The sequence below is a fragment of the Tupaia chinensis genome, unplaced genomic scaffold (genome assembly GCF_000334495.1).
Source record: "Tupaia chinensis unplaced genomic scaffold, TupChi_1.0 Scaffold000674_2, whole genome shotgun sequence".
Lineage (NCBI taxonomy): Eukaryota > Metazoa > Chordata > Mammalia > Scandentia > Tupaiidae > Tupaia > Tupaia belangeri.
In genome coordinates, this window is record NW_006160198.1 from 3367739 (window position 1) to 3387766 (window position 20028).

Here is a 20028-nt window from a genome sequence, read left to right on the forward strand (position 1 = left end):
TGTTCAAATATACTGAAGAGATGATAAAATTAAGGATTTCGGCCACCCAAGACTTCACCCTCTTGCTTCCTGGTCTAGCCAGGAGCCAAGATAAACCAATCAGCCGCCATCTGTATTTGAGTTCTGAGCAGACCCATTCAGGGATTTTGACCACGGAAGACCCTCTTCCCAGACTTTACCTTCTGCTCCCTAGTCTAGCCAGGAGCCAGAAAAACCAATCAGCAGCCATCTATATTTGAGTTCCAAGCGGTCCCATTCAGGAATTTTGATCACTGAAGACCCTCTGCACAGACTTCACCCTCCTGCTTCCCAGTCTAGTCAAGAGCCAGATTAGAGCACCCTATTTATTCTGTCTCTTTCCATCTCTCTCTCTCTACATTTTTTTTTTTAATTTTTAAACTTAGCTCTCTGCTGCTCTTTTGTCTTTCTAATTCTTATGTTTTTCCTTGCCCCCATAGGATAAACCAATCAGCACCCATCTGTATTTGAGTTCCAAGTGGCCCCATTCAGTTTCTGATAAATTTTTTTTTCTTCTCTTTTTCTTATTGTTTTTGTTCTGTTTTATTTTTTTTCTCTTTGCTGTTTTCCTTTTTTTTTTTTTTTTTTCCTAATCTTTTTTCTTTTTACCTTTCTCACTTTTCTGCTCAGCCTTCATACACTGATTTTCTAGACAGGTCCAGGTGCTCAGTTGCCAAATATCTGAATACTTTTAGGGTCAGATTAATGTTCAATTTTCATTCAATCAATTGTGCAAAGGGAGAAGAATGGTACTGTCTATAGATTGCAGGGCACCTCCTTCTGCATTCCTCTAATTGCCCAGATTTAACTCTAAAAAATAGAAAAAAAAAATATAATCCATCAGATGACCAGAAACCACCACAGAGGCGCAAGAAATATGAGAAATGGGGGCCAGCAGGTGATGTGGTGGTTAAGGGCACTGGACTTCCACATGGCTGACTGCTGTTTGAGTCTCAAACCTGGCAGCTTGCGTTCTTTCTTACTCTGTCCCTCTCTGATCAAATTAAAAATAAATAAATTTTTTTAAAACTATGAGAAATTGAAGAAAATATCTCTTCTCTAATTGAACAGAATAACTCCTCTTCCCCCACAAAGAATATGAGGGAACTCATGGAGATATCAGATAAAGAATTTAAAATATTCATAGTGACAAAGCTAACAAACACAAGAGAATAGAGACAATGAACACCAGAAGATGATAAAGAAAAGAGACACCAAGTTCCAGGAGGTGAGGAAGTTCTTGCACAATCTGAAAAAAGAGTTACACATCATAACAAAGAATCAAACAGAACTGTTAGAGATGAAGGCTATAACACAGGAAATCAAAACTTTCCTTGAAAATATCAAAAGCAGATTAGATCATACAGAAAATCAAATCTCAGATGTAGAAGACTGAACATATGACCTAGAAAAATTCACCAAAGAGAGTAAGAAAATAACCAAAAATTGAGAATAACATGAGAGTAATACTAGATACCATTAAACCCCCAAACATTTAGATCATCGGTATCCCAGAAGCTGAAGAGACTAATATAAGCATTGATAATCTATTCCATAAAATCCTGGAAGAAAACTTCCCAAACCTAGAGAGGCACTCAAATATCCAGACCCAAGAAATACAAAGGACCCCACATAGAATCGACCCCAGAAGATCTTCCTCCAAGCACTTGATGATCAGATTGACCAAAATCACAGAGAGAAGATACTAAAGTTGGCAAGAGAAATGTCAAGTTACTTTCAAAAGGATATTCCATAAAGCTAACATCGGACCTCTCATCGGAAACAATGCAAGCAAGGAAAGAATGGGAAAATATATTCAAAGTGTTAAGTGAAAAATAATTTCATCCAAGAATACTATACACAGCAAGATTATCTTTCATATGGGAAAAAAATTTTTTTTCAGGTAAGCAAAACCTTAGAGAATTTACCAACACCAGACCAGCTCTCCAAGAAGTTCTGAAGGGAGTACTGTGCCAGGAAAATTAAAGTCAGACACAAAGAAATAAGAGTACAAGAAACAAGCAAGAACATAGCCAGCCTAATGGTAGGGACAGGTATGGAGTTGAATGTTAAATTCCAGAGTTTAAATGGAAAGATCAGACCATAGTAACACTGCAAATTCAATAGAAGAGAGATTAATTACATGAGTCCGAACTACTGAAATAGAATTTTTTGATTTTAGTCTAAAACATTACTGATTTTCTTCAATGCTTTGATTTCCATATTTAAGGATTTTTGTCTTCTTTTAAGCTGTTGATAGGTTCCTCTACCTACTATTTGAACTAAATCCTAATGTTTTTCCTGGCTTTAAATTTTAAGCAAATTTAACATTTTTTGATTTTGATCTATTAAAACTAAACTTTTTTCACTAAAAATGCATTTGAAAGTACCTGTTAATACTTACTTAATGGCTGCAGTAATCTATATAGCCCCAGTGAAGTGCTACTTTATAGTGTGTTCACTTTACTCACTGAGATTTACACCTAAAGTCATAAATATGTACATATCAGCTGTGCTTGCTATTGAAAGTCTTTAAATTAAGATCTTTAGTGAATCAATAAATGGGGGAAAAAAAGTGTGGAAAACAGTTGTACATACCAGAGACAGTGTGGGAGAAGGGAGGGAGTTGGCAGAGAGTGAGAGGTAGGGAATGGGGGGCTGGGAATAAAGCAAAATATATAAGAAAGAAGAAATAGAAAATTATTTGTTGATGGTAACATGTATGGTAATCTCTTTGATTGAGCCAATATACAATGTATACTGGCTGGAAAAATCTCATTTTGTATACAATATTGATGTATAATGAATGACTGTAAATAAATAGATGAAAAAGAAAAAGAAAACAAATAAACAGAAAGAGATAATAAAATTAAGATGAAGAAGGGCTGGCCCATAGCCTAATGGTTGAGGGAACTAGATTTCACATGGCCAACTGCAGTTTGAATCCTGACCCTGGTGGCTTGAAGGACATGATGAGTGCAGGAGTGTGCATGCCCCCAAATCCCGACAAGTTGGATAAATGGAGAAGGAATTGCAGCATGGCTATGACTCATTGGGGGGTGCTTTCGCCTCTCTCTCTCTCTGATGAATGCATGTGCCCTCTTGGCAATTAAAAAGAAAAAAAAGAATGAGGAAGATTTATTCATCCAGCAAAATATTTTAAATCCCTATTATAGTCCAAGAACCATCTGATGTCTTGGGGATCCAAAAATTACAAGGGTCAGTACCTATTTTCAGAGTCATCAGTGTTCAGGGGACAAGGATGTCAAGAATGATAATGGTTGATGAAAACTACAATTTTGAGTACTTTCCTTGTGCTAGTACTAGGCTGTGCAGTTTTGCAGTCTCTTACTTAAGGTTCTCAAGCAAACTGAAGTAGGTCTTCCTTTTTTTCCCGAAGAAATACAAGAAGTTGTCTGTAGTCTATCAAGATAAAAACCAACTCTGTCTGACTGTAAAGCCATGCTCCTAACTGGTCCTTTACCCTGCCATTGGATGGTGGCTTAGGAGAGAAAGAACTGTGTGGTGAAATTGCAAGCAAAAGTCAAAATAAATTCCAGTGGTGATGTGTCTTGAAGGTGGTGTTAGACCTTAAAGGATGAGTGGAGACAGAATAATATTTGATGCTCTAGAAGTGGATTTGAAAAAATAAGTCTTTCCTATGAGTAAAAGCCAGACTAGTATATAGTGAACTCAAGATGACTGAATGCTGTTTCTCAAAAAGAGGATATAAGGGTCTAGTTACTTCATATATAGACTTTGAACCAAATGCCTTGTTTTCAGACCCTCTGACCCCTCTTTCTTCGAAGGTGCCTGGAATCACCATAAATCTTCCTGGATTTCATGCTTTGTAAATCTTGAGATTACAGTGCACATATAATTTCATAGCCAGATTTTTAAAAACTTTTTTAGCTTAGTGTTTCATAATGAGCATTTTCCCAAAGAAAAGTGCTTATTGCTAAAACATCTCTATGTACCTATCTGTAGGCCACAGTGGTGGGAAAGTTCTAGATTCCTGCCAGAGTATGAGTCAGGGTAGTCACACGTGTAATACAAGTGCTTATCAAACATCAGGAAGGGGAAAAAAATAGAAAAACACCTGTATTTAAAATAAATTATATTAATACCGTGGGACACCTGCCATCATCTTAGTACATCTTGGAACTTCTAAATGTGGCATGAGGCCAGAGAAAGCTCACATATGACACTGTAAGATAAGCTGTCTGGTTTATTAAGTTATTGGTCCAGTCGCTATATAAAATAGTTTTTCTGTCATCATGATCTGCGTATAATATGACAATGCCATCTAAAAATCCTTCCCCCTTATTGGTATTTATTCCTAGGGTGTTTCCACTGACTACATGGTTAAAGATGGCTAATGCAGTTTAGTCAGTGGGAAAGAGGAAATACAGTATAAGGAGCACACTCCTTCCTCTCAAAGCAAGACCTGTACCTTGACCATTTCACTCTGATCATACCTCATTGTCCAAAAATTACCAGAAGACGGAGAAACAATCAAGCGTGGTGCCCAAGTAAGAAGCCAAGATCAAATACTGGGGGCAAGTAATGGTCTTTGACATACTTGAGCTTAGTAAAATCAAGAGGGTTTAATTAATATAGATGAACATAATTGATTGGTAAAAGCCTTTTATCTTTGTAGTAGGGCCTCTACTTATTTATATTCTCATATGGAACTTAAAAATAAAACCTATATGTGTATTAGCTATATGTGTAAAATCATTAAGATTTTGCCTATATTATCCTATAAAATATGGAAGCTTTACTACTTTATACTCTTAGTCACTGGACTTAAGTCCTCTTTTCTCTCCATTTTGGGTGGTGAAAGTAAGTTCTTACAAGCTTAAGTTTGCTTATCTTGCTAACTAATGAATTCCAGAGCCTAGGCTTTAAAATACACATCTTCATAATGAACGAAAAGACCGAGATAGAGATAAAAGAGGTGATGCTCTACCCTACAGTAATGAAGAAGAGATATGGCTCTGTTCATAGAACTAGTTCAAAGAATCTGCTTTGAAGAGGTGTTAAATTAAGAACATTTCTAAGAGCATCAATCTTGTTTTCCTTTGCAATGTGAAAATTTGTCTGAATATTCATACTAGCAACTTGTTCTCTGTTCTTGGAGGTATAATTTGAACAAAAGGATCTTGTAAAACTCTTTTGAAATTGTTATTATATGCTGCAAAGATAACCTTCAAAGAGAAACCCATAATTCTGATTGGCTGTCTTCATTGATAGTTTATTATCTTATTGCCTTGGTAATAATGCTATAATTTACATGTCTAAATTCCTAAACAATCTAAAGACTTGTAACTTTGTTCTGTCAGATCAGAAGAGAATCATTAGCACTTTTCTCTTTTCCCACATAGATAATGAAGAGAAACAAACCGATTTCTTATTTTAACAAAGATTTAACCAGGGAAATTGCCTTTTTGTGTGTGAAAATTCAACATCTGATACCCTCACCTTTAGGAATTCGTGTAAGTTTTATTCTCAGGTTATTTAACAAGTTTTTCTTTTTTCCACAGACTGCCCTTCACCCACCTGGGTTCAGTTCCATGACAGTTGTTACATTTTTCTTCGAGAAGCCATCAAAGTAGAAAGCATAGAAGATGTCAGAAGTCAGTGTACTGACCATGGTAAGGGCCTTATTATTTTTTGTCAAAAATTAGTAAACAGTGTCCACTAATTTATTTAAAATAATAGTTTGTTTTATCTGACTTTTAACTGGGTCCTTAGAAAAATATACAACTTTTTTCTCTAATATATTAGCCATGGACAGTGAAATTAGATAAACATTTAGTCCTCGAGTAAAACAGTTCTTGGACAATACTGTCCAAAATGGAGTAACAGCATCTTACTGACATCAGTGTGCATTTAACATGGTGTTCTCTGCCAGGTCATGTGTTAGCACACATCCTGTACTCTATCCAGCTTTATTATAACAAATCTGTTAAGTATTTCATTACACTTCTATTTTATTTTTTCTTTATTCCAAATTTTTGCCATAGAGTACATACATTCACCAGGGAGAGACAAAGAGAGGGAAAATGAGATGTCACTCACTGGGGGAACAGCTATGCTCCAATTCCTTCTCTTCCATTATCTTCTCAGGATTCTGGGCACACACACACCCAGGGTGATTTTTTCGGGTGATTTTCTTTCTTTTTTTTTTTCTTTTATTTTCTTTCCTTTTTTTTTAATAAGAATTATTTATTCAATTTTATTTTTAATTTTTTTAAATTTTGGCATAGGGCAATTGTGCTCATCATAGAAAGAGAGAGAGAAAGCGGGCTGCCAGGTCCAGGACTTGAACCGCAGTCAGCCATGTGGGAATCTAGTGCATTAACCACTTTACCACCTGCTAGTCACCCCAGAGTGATTTTATTTTTTGAGAGATTTTTGCTATAGGGCTCATGTACTTGCCAAAGATAGAAAGCAAGAAATCACCCTGGCCACTCTTAAGTCCCTGCTTCACCATTCTCCTGTCAGGATTTTGGGCATGCACGTAGACTCAGTAATTTTCAAGCTATGGGATCCAGGACGGGAACTGCTGTTGGCCATATGAAAGTCCAACACCTTAACTGTTATACCACCTGTTGGCCCATATTGGCCTCTTTGTATTAAAAGAAGTAATTTTGTTATTTGTTCACGATTACATAGGTAATAATTGGAAGAGCCAAGATTCAAACTCAAGTTGCTGGATTTTAGCAGTCCTTAATCACTTTATTATTCTGTCCTGAATAATAAAGTGCTGTTTCAGGCATGCAGTGTAGGCAGATGTCAGATTTCATAGGACCATGAAGCAAGACCATTAAGTGGTAAAGGAAATTAAGGAAAAATTATAAAAAGGCCATTTGATAGAACATACACTCAGTGTTTTCTGGGTAATACATCTATAATCACACATTGTAAAAATTTTAAACAAAAAAATATTATTTAGGGGCCAGCAGCTGGCATGGTGGTTAAGGCACTGAAAACTCCCACATGGCCAACCACAGTTCAAGTCCCAGACCTGGTAGCTTGCTTTCTCACTTTCTCTCTCTCTCTGTCTCTCTTTCTCATCAAATGAAAAAGAATGAATGAATGAATGAATAAAGTAATTCGGGACCAGCAGTTAGCTTAATGGCTATGTCGCTGAACTCCCATGTAGTCAACCATGGTTTGAGTCCTGGACCTGGTGGCTTAAACTCACTCCAGGAATGTGTGTGTGCGTACCCAAGATCCTGAGAGGAGAATGGAGGAGAAGGGATTGTGGCATGCCATCCCCCCAGAGGGGTGATTTCTCGCTTTCTCTCTCTCTGTCTCTCTCTGTCTCTCTGGCGAGCACATGCACCCTATAGCAAAAACCTTTCTAAATAAATAAATAAATAAAAATAAATTAAATAATTCTTTTAAAAATGTCATTTCATAAAGAAGTGCTTTGAAGTTATATATATATTAGGTAATTGGAAAAGTCTGATTTTACTTAGAAAACATTAAAAAAAAAGGCATGACTTTTCTTTTTTTTTAGAGAGAGATTTTTGCTAGAGGATGTGTTTGCTTGCCAAACAGACAGAGAGACAGAAAGCAAGAAATCACCCTCCGGGGAGGATGGCCATGCCACAATCCCTTCTCCTCTACTTTCCTCTCAAGATTTTGAACATGCTGGGAACGAGCAGTTAGCGTAATGGCTATGTCGCTGGACTCCCACATAGTCAACCGCGGTTCGCGTCCCAGACCTGGTGGCTTAAAACTCACGCCGGGTGCATGTGCGTGTGGGCCCAAGATCCTGAGAGGAGAATGGCGGAGCAGGGATTGCAGCATGACCATCCCCCCTGGGGGTGATTTCTTGCTTTCTGTCTCTCTGTCTCTGTCTGTCTGGCGAGCACACACGCCCTATAGTGAAAAACGTCTCAAAAAAAAAAAAAAAAGATTTTGAACATGCTCACACACATGCCTGGTGTGTTTCAAGCTGCTGGGTCCAGGACTAGAACTGTAGTTGGCCATGTGGGAGAACAACACTTTAATTACTATGCCACCTGCTGGCCCTTGTCAAGACTTTTCTGATGATCCAATATTTGGTCTAAAATGCATCCTTTTGTTAAACCTCTAATTAATTGTTGTGATACTTATCAGCTCAATCTAAACCTATGATGTAAGCTAGTGTGTCTTTTTAAATTGAAATATCTAAACGAATGACATGAGAGTCACTGATTCTTTAACGGTTCATTTTATTACTGTATGAAACCTAAAATATATATAAATATATAAATAAATATATATAAGTATTAAATGTGAATATTATATATTTATACATATATTAAATTTTGTCTTAGGTATATTTAAAACTCTAGCATTTAGAAGTGCCTTTCACAGGGACCAGGAGATGGTATAATGGTTATGTCGCTAGGCTCCCATGTAGTCAAGATTCGAGTCCCAGACCTGGCAGCTTAAAACTCATGACTGGCGCATAGGTGTGCATGCCCAAAATCCTTAGAGGAGAACAGAAGAGAAGGGACTACAGCGTGGCCATCACCCCTAAGGGATGATTTCTCTCTTTCTGTCTCTGTCTCTGTGTCTCTGGCGAGCATACATACCCTATAGCAAAAATCTCTTTCTCAAAAAAAAAAAGAATTATTTAATTTAATTAATTATTTTCATTTGACCAGAGAGGGACAGAGCGAGAGAGAGAGACAGAGAGAGAAAATGAGAAAGAAAGCTGCCAGGTCTGGGACTCAAGTCGCAGTCGGCCATGTAAGAGTCCAACACCCACCATGCCACCTGCTGACTCCGCTTACAAGATTTTTTAAATGGAGTTGCCCTTACAACTACTTTCTCTTTTTAAAATAATTTATATTAGGTATAATGAGAAATAAACATAATCAGTGACATAAATTACATTGGAAGCTAAAACCCAAGAATACAAGTTCCTATTCTCTTATTAGCTTGTTACATCACAAGATCAAAATCCTTGCTCAATTTTAATGGTTGTCTTAGTTAAGCAGTGGTTTATTCTGGGAGGCATAATTAATACTTGTTGGCTGACTTCTTCTGCAACTCAACTGTAGTTAGTAATAGTTGTTATTTCTTCAGCAAACAAAGCAAAACTAAATTAAAAACACCCAGCAATGTTGTGTCCTGATTTTTGATTGCTGTTTCTGTAGCTCATTAATTCTACTTGTTGAAGTAGGGTATCCCTTAAAGAACTTTTAATTGTATACAAAGATGCTTATAAAATGTATCTTGTAGCTAAAGAAACTTATGCCCTTTCCCTTAGTTGAAAATTCATAAATTTCTTACTGATTTGATTTTTAAAGTTCTTCATGCATTTCTAAGAACACTTGCATTTATTTGATAATCCTAAACATTTGCTTCCACCTCAGACACACCCATTTCAGCAGTGAGTCAGGAACTTAGTTAAATTTAGTATCATTGTTACTTATTCTTGGTAATATTAGGTAGGTGTTTTTTATTAGGGTAGTGTGTTGGTTTAGAATAGTACATTGATGTAAATTACATTTGCTATGTAAGAAGGAAAAAAGGAATACTACAATATTTACATTTGGATAAAATATCCCCAGACATAAAAAAATTTCATCTAAAATCTATAATTTGGAGTATAGAAAATAAGTGACTTATTATTTCTAAGGCTGGAGAGAACTATTATACACTTGTAATATTCTCAGTGTTTGGTGCTAATTTACTTGATGTTGCCTCTCCTTTCTTTTGCTACTATTTTTCATTTAGGAAAACTATTGTGAGAAGCTAAAATTTTTCTTACTTTGCACATTCATCTTTAACTTATACATTAGCTATTATAACCAATAATATTTTCAATCTTTCCTTTTTGTGATATATGAGCTATGTCACTAGCTATAAAAAGAATTAAAGACCCAAATTACATCTCAGCAGGTAGTGTCACTGGTAATGCATTGTGAAAAAAGTTCGCTGGAGCACATGCATTCTTCAGGGATTTCTGCTGTCATTTGTTAAAGAAAATGAATGTGTGTCTCATTTGCTTGACATAATAATTTAAGTCTATACAATATTTAATTAGATTGCAATGTTAAAAATCATTAAAGTTCCATTGGCTGCCACAAGGTCAGAGAAAAAGATAAAAAAACAAAACAAAACAACCTCATCTCTGAATACTTAAGCATAAACTATAACCTAGTTAAATATTTCCCTTAAAGATTTTTTAGAGTGGCATTCTGGTCACATTTTACAAGTAAATTTGAGAGTAAAACAGATAAAAAGTCTATGTGACCTTTAAGAGACAGGAGATGATCGTAGCATGCACTGATAAGAAAAAACTATCACAGCTTTTAAAGATGGAGACGTTACAGGGAGAGAACCTTGCAGAATTTTGCCTTTGGACTAATTAGTATTTTAAAAGTAAATTTTAGTTTTGTATTTTCTTTAAAAGTTCTTTTCTTAATTATACCACTAATGCCTGATCACTGTAGAAAATGTAGAAAAGGCATATACAAATATTTAAGACATAATCACTTCTCTATTGACCAGCCTAAGGTAATGATTGTTAACATTTTGGTGACTGTGTTTCTTTTTTTTTTTTTTTGGAGAGATTTTCACTATAGGGCGCGTGCGCTCGCCAGACAGAGAGAGACATAGAAACATAAAGCGAGAAATCACCCCCCAGGGGGGATGGCCACGCCGCAATCCCTTCTTCTCCATTCTCCTCTTGGGATCTTGGGCACGCATGCACATGCGCCCGACGTGATTTTTAAGCCACCGGGTCCGGGACGCGAACCGCAGTTGACTACGTGGGAGTCCAGCGACATAGCCATTACGCTAATTGCTGGTTCCCAGTGACTGTGTTTCTAGACACTTCCCCCAAGTAAATGTTTTTGTTTTGTGAGTTGCTATAGGGCACATGCACTCGCAGAGAGACAGAGAGAGAGAGAAAAAACACCCCCCAGGGGAGATGGCCATACTACAATCCCTTCTTTATTCTCCTCTCGGGATTTTGGGCATGCATACGCACTCATCCTGCATGAATTTTCAGCCACCCGGTCTGGGACTCAAACCGTGGTAGACTACACGGGAGTCCAGCAACGTAATCATTACACCATCTGCTGGTCCCAGGTAAACATATTTTTAAAAATCTTTGTGTGTGTGTGTGTGTAGAGAGAGAGAGAGAGAGATTTTTGCTATAGGGCACTTGCACTTGCCAGAGAGAGAGAAACAGACAGAAAGTGAGAAATCACCCCCATCCCGCCCCCCCAAGGGCAGGCATTACAATGCCACAGTTCCTTCTCTTTTAGTTCTCCTCTCAAGATTTTGGGCATGCACACACATATGATCAGCATTTTTAGCTGCTGATCCAGGACTCAAACTGCAGTCTACTATGTGGAAGTCCAATAATGTAACCATTTCACCATCTGCTGGTCCTAATAAATCTTTAAAAATGAAATTGGATCATACTAGGCGTACTTCTATAATATGCATTTTTCCCTTGAAAAATATCTGTGGCAGTAAATACGTAATGCATATTTCTTAATAATTATACCTTATTCAGCTATAGATATCTTAATTGACTTAATCCTCTAATATTGTTTTTTTGTTCCCAATTATCAGTGTCATAAACAGCATGTGATGGACATTAATGATTGTGCCTATTTGGGTACAAAACCAATGATTACCTTATCATAAATTCTTAATGATCCCTGGGTCAAAAACATGTAATTTTCAAAGGCTTTATTATTTTCTTTTAATTTGGTATAGGGCATGTGTGCTTGTGGGAAAAAACAGCAAAAGGGAGGCAGAGTGAGACAGTACTCCCCAGGAGGGATGGCTATGTCGTAATCCTTTCTCCTCCATTCTACTCTTAGGAGTTTGGTCACACACACATAACACACACTCACTCACCTAATGTGTTTTTCAAGCTGCCAGGTCTGGTACTTGAAGCCTGCATTCGGCCATGTGGGATTCAGCCACCTCAACCACCACATCACCTGCTGGTGCTTTTAAAGGCTTTTTATACATCTTGCCAATCTTCTTTATGAAGGTTGTACTAATTATTACTCTAAGTAGCCAATTATTAGTTACTATTTTTCTACATTGAAGGCCAGCACTTATTTGCAAGTCTGAAAGTCTGCTTTTAATTTTCATCTTTTTATGAGTGAGATGGAATTTTTCACACATTTCTTGCATTATATTTCTTTTTGTGAGAGTGAATTCCCTTTTTAACAGTCGGAGACCAATTGTTTTTCTTACTAAGATATTTGCCTTTCTATCTAGTCTGTTTGGTTTGTGGTTTTCCTCTTCAACATTATGGTATATTTGGGGGGAGTTTTTTTGCCCTGGAGTTTTCTTTCCCCTGTAGTTAAATTCCTTGCTATTTTAAAAAGGTTTATTATATATGTAAAGGTGTAATAGATGGAATAATGATTCTTATGTCTTTCATGTGATTTTCACTGATTATGGAACATGGCTTTATCTTTTTACAAATAATTTCAGGAGCAGATATGATAAGTATACATAATGAAGAAGAAAATGCCTTTTTACTGGATACTTTGAAAAAACGATGGAAAGGACCAGATGACATTCTCCTAGGCATGTTTTATGACACAGACAGTAAGTGGAATTTACCTTGTGGGACATGACTTTTTCTGTAACGGCAGTAAAACTCGTGGCTTTCAGATTCTTCAGTTCTCTAGGTCAGATTGTTTCCTGTAGCCCCAGGTATTTCACTTTCATATGCGTCGATGACTTGTACAGTAGCTTTCCCCTGAATAACTCAAGTGTGTTTCAAAGATGAAAGCCACACCTGATTCTCTTGTCTAGATTAAAATGTGGGTTTATGCCCAGCCACCATGGTGCACAGATAGCATCTCTACTAGGGATGCTGGAAGGCCCATGTGAAGCCAGAGTTTGGTTTCCAGGCCAACCCTATAATCCTAACTGATTGGGAGGCTGTCTCTCGAATAAAGGGGGAAAAGCAGTTTTAGGCTCAGAATTTTTGTAATATGGCATAGTCATAAAAATTAGTGTCAGTGATTGATAATATACTAAATTATCAAGATTTCATAAATGTATTATCACTGTAGGAAAAAAATTTAAATTTCAAATGAAATGATAAGATTACTATTACTATTTTAACTATTTCTTGACTTTTCTCCATGAAAATATCATGCATTTCTTTTTGTCACAAAAATGGGATCTTCTCTGAATCTTTTTTTTTTCTTTTTGTTGCCAAAGGGCACTGGACAACTATATGAGAGAGAGGAAGAAAGTACACCCCAGTGGGGCATGGTCATACCACAATCCCTTCTTCTCCATCCCTTCAGGTCTTTGGGCATGAAGCACATGTGTCAGGACTTTCTCAAGCCACCTTTGCTGGGATTTGAGCTATGGCTAGCCATAGTGAGATCTGGCTTTCTGTGCACTGCACTTAATCTCTGCATTAAAGGGCCAACCCCAGGCTAGTAGGTGGCATGGTAGTTAAGGTACTGGATCCCACATGCCTGACTTGCGTTTGAGTTTTGTACCTGAAAGTTTAAAAAACATGCTGGGCGTGTGTGCATACATGCCCCAAATCATGAGAGAATGGAAAAGGAGTTGCAGCATGGCTATTCCCCCTTGGGCTTATTTCTCACTTTCCTTCTCTCTCTCTCCAGTGAGCATGCCCTATTGCAAACTAAAAAAATTAAAAGAACCTTCTTAAACCAACACCGCCTCTTCATTGTTTGCCTGTATATGGGGTATATTTCTCCTTTAAATCCTACAACCTAAAGTTTACAGCAGACATACCTTATTGCCTTCCTGCCTTTCAATCCTGCCTTTCTTGTTTGTTAGTTTTAGAGAGATTATAGGGTGCATGTGCTTGCTGGAGAGACAGAAAGCGAGAAATCACCCCCCGGGGGGGATGGCAATGCCACAGTCCCTTCTCCTCCATTCTCCTCTAGGGATCTTGGGCATGCACACACACACACATTCTACATGAGTTTTTAAGCCACTGGGTCTGGAACTCGAACTGTGGTCAACTACATGGGCGTCCAGTGGCGTAACCAGCATGCCATCTGATGGTCCCTTAAAACCTTTTAAAACTGGCATAATGTTGAAACATTTTCTTAACTGACAGATGCGAACTTCAAGTGGTTTGATAATTCAAATATGACTTTTGATAAGTGGACAGACCAAGAAGATGACGAAGATCTAGTGGACACCTGTGCTTTTCTGCACATCAAGACAGGTGAATGGAAAAAAGGAAATTGTGAAGTTTCTTCTGTGGAAGGAACACTTTGTAAAACAGCTAGTAAGTATGACTGAAGACCTTTTTCCATTCTAAGAGTGGTAGGGAAAAAAGGCTGGTTTTCAAATAATTGTGAGATTAGTGTGCATCATTAAATAGAGGGAGTAAGACTTCAGAATACAGTTGGAAGATTTGCTTCCTAATCTCTTGGGAACTCAAATGTATAATTTTCTTACATTTCAGAGGTAGGGCTATGTAATGTGAACTAAGCCTATTTTATATCCTTATTCTTAGAGCTTGCAAGAGGTCAAAATTTCTTCTTTTGTTAAAAGAAATTATAAGAACATCTCTGCGTGTGATTTAATTGAGCAGAAGTGATGAAAACTAATCTGCATAATTCCAGAATTCTAAAGTTAATTTACAAAGAATTAGAATCTACTAAGAACTAACATCTTTCCTTTAGGTGAAACAAAAGAAACTACATCATGGTACATTAATTAATTCTGAATTAAAATACACTTTCTTCTGACCCATTTGAGTACTTTTTGTTTTCTATAGGGCCCTTGCACTTGCCAGAGAGAGGGAGGAAGTGAGAAGAAATCTCCCCTCCAGGCCACACTGTAGTCCTCTTCTCATCTCCTCTTGGGATTTGAGCATGAATGGCTAGCCTGGGATTCTAACTTTGCTGTCAGCCATGTGGGGTCCAGTGTCTTAACCTCTATGCCACCTGCTGGCCCCCCATCTGAATGGTTTTTAAAGAACAAAATTATCCCAGCCCATTTTGATGTTATTTATTTATTTATTTATTTATTGGAGAGATTTTTCACTATAGGGTGCGTGCGCTCGCCAGACAGAGAGAGACATAGAGACAGAAAGCGAGCAATCACCCCCCAGCGGGGATGATCATGCCGCAATCCCTTCTCCTCCATTCTCCTCTCGGGATCTTAGGCACGCACGCACATGCGCCTGGCGTGAGTTTTAAGCCACCGGATCCAGGACGCAAACCGCGGTCGACTACGTGGGAGTCCAGTGACATAGCCATTACGCTAACTGCTTGTTCCCCTCCATTTTGATATTATTTGATAAACACTGCACAAAGTTCGTTCATTTATATTTTAGAAAGCAAGTATTTCCTCATCAAAATATGAAACAAGACACAAACAGCCATTTGTCCATTTTGCATCCTTAGTATTTTCCCTTCTACTGTAAAACAAAAGCATACATTCGACTCTGATGATTTCCTTTCTCTACATCTGGAATTACACACTTTTTACTGGAAACAGCAGGGTCCTTAACTATAATTAGTTTTATATATAAATGTGTGTCACAGTTTTGTAGTAGTAAGATTCAACTTTAAATATTTATTTGATTTTTAAAAACACTGATTCTTTTAATATAAGTTTTATGTAGGGTACTAGTACCTAAACCAAGTTTTACTTAACTTCAAATCATCAAAAATAGCAAATCCATACTAACGAGGTAAAGTCACACTTTAATTTAGACTCTCCAACCAGAATCTTTATTTCCCTTACATCATTATTGTCCTTTTGTTGAGATCCTTTATTTTTTTTCACAAACTAATTCATTTTTGTTAGGCCTCTATCTACATCTTCCTTTAAAAAGTTCAAAATGGGACCAACAGTTAGCGTAATGGCTATGTCGCTGGACTCCCACATAGTAGACAGCGGTTCGCGTCCCGGACCTGGTGGCTTAAAACTCACGCCGGGCGCGTGTGCGTGCGTGCCCAAGATCCTGAGAGAATGGAGGAGAAGGGATTGCAGCATGGCCATCCCCCCTGGGGGGTGACTTCTCGCTTTCTGTCTCTCTGTCTCTGTCTGTCTGTCTGGAGAGTGCATGCGCCCTATAACGAAACACCTCTCCAAAAAAAAAAGTTCAAAACAGATAACAGAAAATTCAACAATAGAAATACTATTACTAACCTACTAAATAGTTCATTTTTCATGACTTTGAGTGTTTAAAAGTCAATCTTATGAAAAAGCATAATTAAACTTTAATTTTTCCTTTTTCTTTTAGTTCCATATGAAAAGAAATATTTATCAGGTAAGCAATGATCTGGTCTTAAAATTTCTCCCATAATTAAAAATATATTAAAATGTTGGCATGTTAAAATAGTTACAGACCCCTTTCAAAAAATTAATTCTGTAACATAAAGTAGAATAAACTATTAGAAGAATATAGCAAGGTCTTCTAGCTTAGTAATGACTTAATATTTTAAACATGGTAACTGTAAATTATATGTGAAATGAACTTTATTTTTTACACCAAATTGTATTTTTTCATTGGACTCCATTATCTGTTTTTCTTGGAAATGACTGTCTTCCCTTTAAAAGTTTTACTTCATGGTTGTAATTATAAATCCTAGGGCATCTGTTTTGAGAACTTACTAAAAGTGGTTTTCTAATAAAAAGGAACAGGTTTATTTTATGTGGTATAAAAATCAAAACTATGTAAGGCAAACTTTGATTCTATTTATCCTATTCTGTTTTACCTTAAAAACAGAGTAGAGTAGATAGATGTAGTGTTTTTACTATATCTTTTTAAAGAGATTTTTCCTATAGGGCACTTGTGCAGGTTGGAAAAACAGAGACAGAAAGCGAGAAATCACCCACCAGGGGGGATGGCCACGCCACAACCCCTTCTCCTCTTAGGATTTTGGGCACACACACACATGCACCTGGTGTGAGTTTCAAGCCTCCAGATCCAGGATTCAAACTGCTGTTTAATGCATGGGAGTCCAGTGATGTAACCATTACATTACCTGTTGGTCCCCCATCTCAAGTTTTTTTTTTTTTTTTTTTTTTTTTTACTGTTTCTTCTTTAACCATTTAGCTTCTTTTGCTAATATAAGCAAATTGAAATATGTGACCTATTTCGCCTCTTAACTCATTAATATATTCCAGAGGTCTCTCCATATCCTATCTACAGATAAATTTTCCTTTTTTTACAACTTTTTTTGACAACTGCATGCTTCCACTGTATGAATATTCTCATATATTTAACCAACCTCAGAACTCTACTCATTTATGGGACCAGCAGTTAGCATAATGGCTATGTCGCTGAACTCCCACCTAGTCGACCGCAGTTCGAGTCCCAGACCCGGTGGCTTAAACTCACGCCGGGCGCATGTGCGTGTGTGCCCAAGATCCCGAGAGGAGAATGGAGGAGAAGGGATTGCAGTGTGGCCACGCCCCCCGGGGGGGATTTCTTGCCTTGGTTGTTTTTCAGCGGGTGTCTGCCCCCTTAAAAAAAAAAAAAAAAAAAAAAAAAACCTCTACTCATTTCCAAACATCAGCTATTATGAACAGTGCTGCACAAATACATACTCCTTTGTAGATTAGATTGCCTCGAATGCTGGGTTGGATCGAATATAACTTTGATATTGTTTTTATAGGAGCTGTACCATTTTGCATTAGTAGTAATACAAATGCCTGTTATGAAACTTTTGGATTTTCGCCACTGGATAATAGTTTTCAGTCACTATATTTCGAGGCATAATTTACATAGAGTAAAATGCACAGATCTTAGATGTATACACCTTGATGCATGTTCGTGTATTCACCAGCATAACTATACTCAGTAAGAGTTTGTGTGCTTACAGGAGTTATATCCTCATTCTTTCATAGGAAGAATACAATGTATATAGCATTTCGATATGAATTGCACCACCTCATACCCATTAACTGGCTACTGTTTTTTTAAGAGGTTTTGCCTTAGGCGTGGGCTCACCAGAGAGAGACAGAGACAGTGAGGGAAAGTGAGAAATCACCCTCAGTGGGGATGGCCACTCCACAGTTGCTTTTCTTTCATTCTCCTTATGGGATTTTGGGCATGTACACACATGTGCCCAGCATGATTTTCAAGCTACCGGATCTGGGACTTGAATAGTTTGGTTGGCTGTATGGGAATTCAGCAATTTAATCACTACACCATCTGTTTGTCCCAGCTGGCTACTGGTTTTATAAAAAAGTGTGTTGGAGGGACCAGCAGTTAGTGTAATGGCTATGTTGCTGGACTCTCCCATGTAGTCGACTGTGGTTAGCATCCCGGACCTGGTGGCTTGAAACTCACACCAGGCGTGTGTGCATGCGTGCCCAAGATTCCGAGAGGAGAATGGAGGAGAAGGGATTGTGACGTGACCATCCCCCCTGAGGGTGATTTCTCGCTTTCTGTCTCTCTGTCTCTCTCTGTCTGTCTGGTGAGCACACGCGCCCTATAGCAAAACCCTCCAAAAAAAAAAAAAAAAGTGTGTTGGCAAGGATGTACAGCAAGTAGAACCCTTGCACACTGTTGGTGGGAATGTAAGGTTAGTGGTATAAAACAGTGATGGCTCCTCAAAAAATTAAAAACGGAATTACCATATTTTACTCAACGATTCCACCTCTGCATGTATATGTACCCAAGAGAACTGAAAAGCAGGGACTCAAAGAGATACCTGTACACTTTTGTTCACAGTAGTGTTCACTATTAGCCAAAAGTAGAAGCATTCCAAGTGTCCATCCACAGATAAACAAAATGTGATATATATACATAATGGAGTATTATTCAACCTTAAAAAGGAAGGAAATTCTGACCCATACTACAACATGCATTAATCTGAGGATATTAGGCTAAGTAAAATAAGCCTGCCACACAAGGAGTAATACTGAATGATTTCACCGATATGAGGTACTGATAGAGGTATGTCATGGAGATAAAAACTAGAATGGTGTTTGTCAAGGGCTAGAGAGAGAGAAATGGGAGTTATTGATAGGTGCAGTTCCAGTTTTGTAAAGTAAGAATTTTATAGATGGGTGGTTGTGATGTAGCATAACAATGTGAATGTACTTAATACTACTGAACTGGTTGGTAACTTCTGTTGCATTTTACCACAAAAATATTTTAACAATCAAGAAAAACAATGTAAGCATGTAATTTAGAAGCATGAGGACAAATAAAACAGGAGTAGCTCCAAAGAATGGATCATGGGACCAGCAGTTAGCATAATGGCTGTGTTGCTGGACTCCCACGTAGTTGACCGTGGTTCACGTCCCGGACCCAGTGGCTTAAAACTCACGCCGGGCGCGTGTGCGTGCGTGCCCAAGATCCCGAGAGGAGAATGGAGGAGAAGGGATTGCGGCATGGCCTTCCCCCTGGGGGGGTGATTTCTCGCTTTCTGTCTCTCTGTCTGGCGAGCACACACGCCCTATAGCAAAAGCCTCTCAAAAAAAAAAAAAAATGGATCAAAGGGGTAAGTAGGCAGTGGAGGAGGGCATTATCTTTTGATTAGCTACTTCCCAGAACTATGACAAGCTACATACATTTCTTTTCTTTCTTTCTTTCTTTTTTTTTTTTTTTTTTTGCTCTAGGGTGCACGCGCTTGCCAGAAAGACAGAGACAGAAAGCAAGAAATCACCCCCCAGGGGGTGACCATGCCGCAATCCCTTCTCCTCCATTCTCCTCTCGGGATCTTGGGCACGCACACAGACATGCCCGGCGTGAGTTTAAGCCGCCGGGTCTGGGACTCGAACCTCAGTTGACTACATGGGGGTCCAGCGACATAGCCATTACGCTAACTGCTGGTCCCGTATATTTCTTTTTTATAATATAAAATTTACTATTTATTTAGTCATTTACTGAACAAAATGAGATTTTTCCATCCAGTATATATCATACATATATATTTCAAAAAGAAAGGACCTATGTAAACTGAAACATATATAGAAGAGTAGGTAGGTCTATGATAGGCCTCACCATGTCGGGAATAGTTGAAAGACCTAGATACATTTGGTCTAGAC

General features: G+C 37.9%; 1 protein-coding gene across 1 annotated transcript in view; it reads left to right on the forward strand.

Moving 5' to 3' along the window:
• LY75 (lymphocyte antigen 75) overlaps positions 1–20028 on the forward strand; it is a 192109-nt gene that overhangs the window by 165302 nt on the left and 6779 nt on the right. Inside the window, exons 35-38 of the mRNA XM_027776510.1 lie at positions 5565–5675; positions 12499–12615; positions 14123–14296; positions 16268–16294. Coding sequence (XP_027632311.1) covers positions 5565–5675; positions 12499–12615; positions 14123–14296; positions 16268–16294 — 429 coding nt within the window. The remainder of the gene's footprint in view (positions 1–5564; positions 5676–12498; positions 12616–14122; positions 14297–16267; positions 16295–20028) is intronic.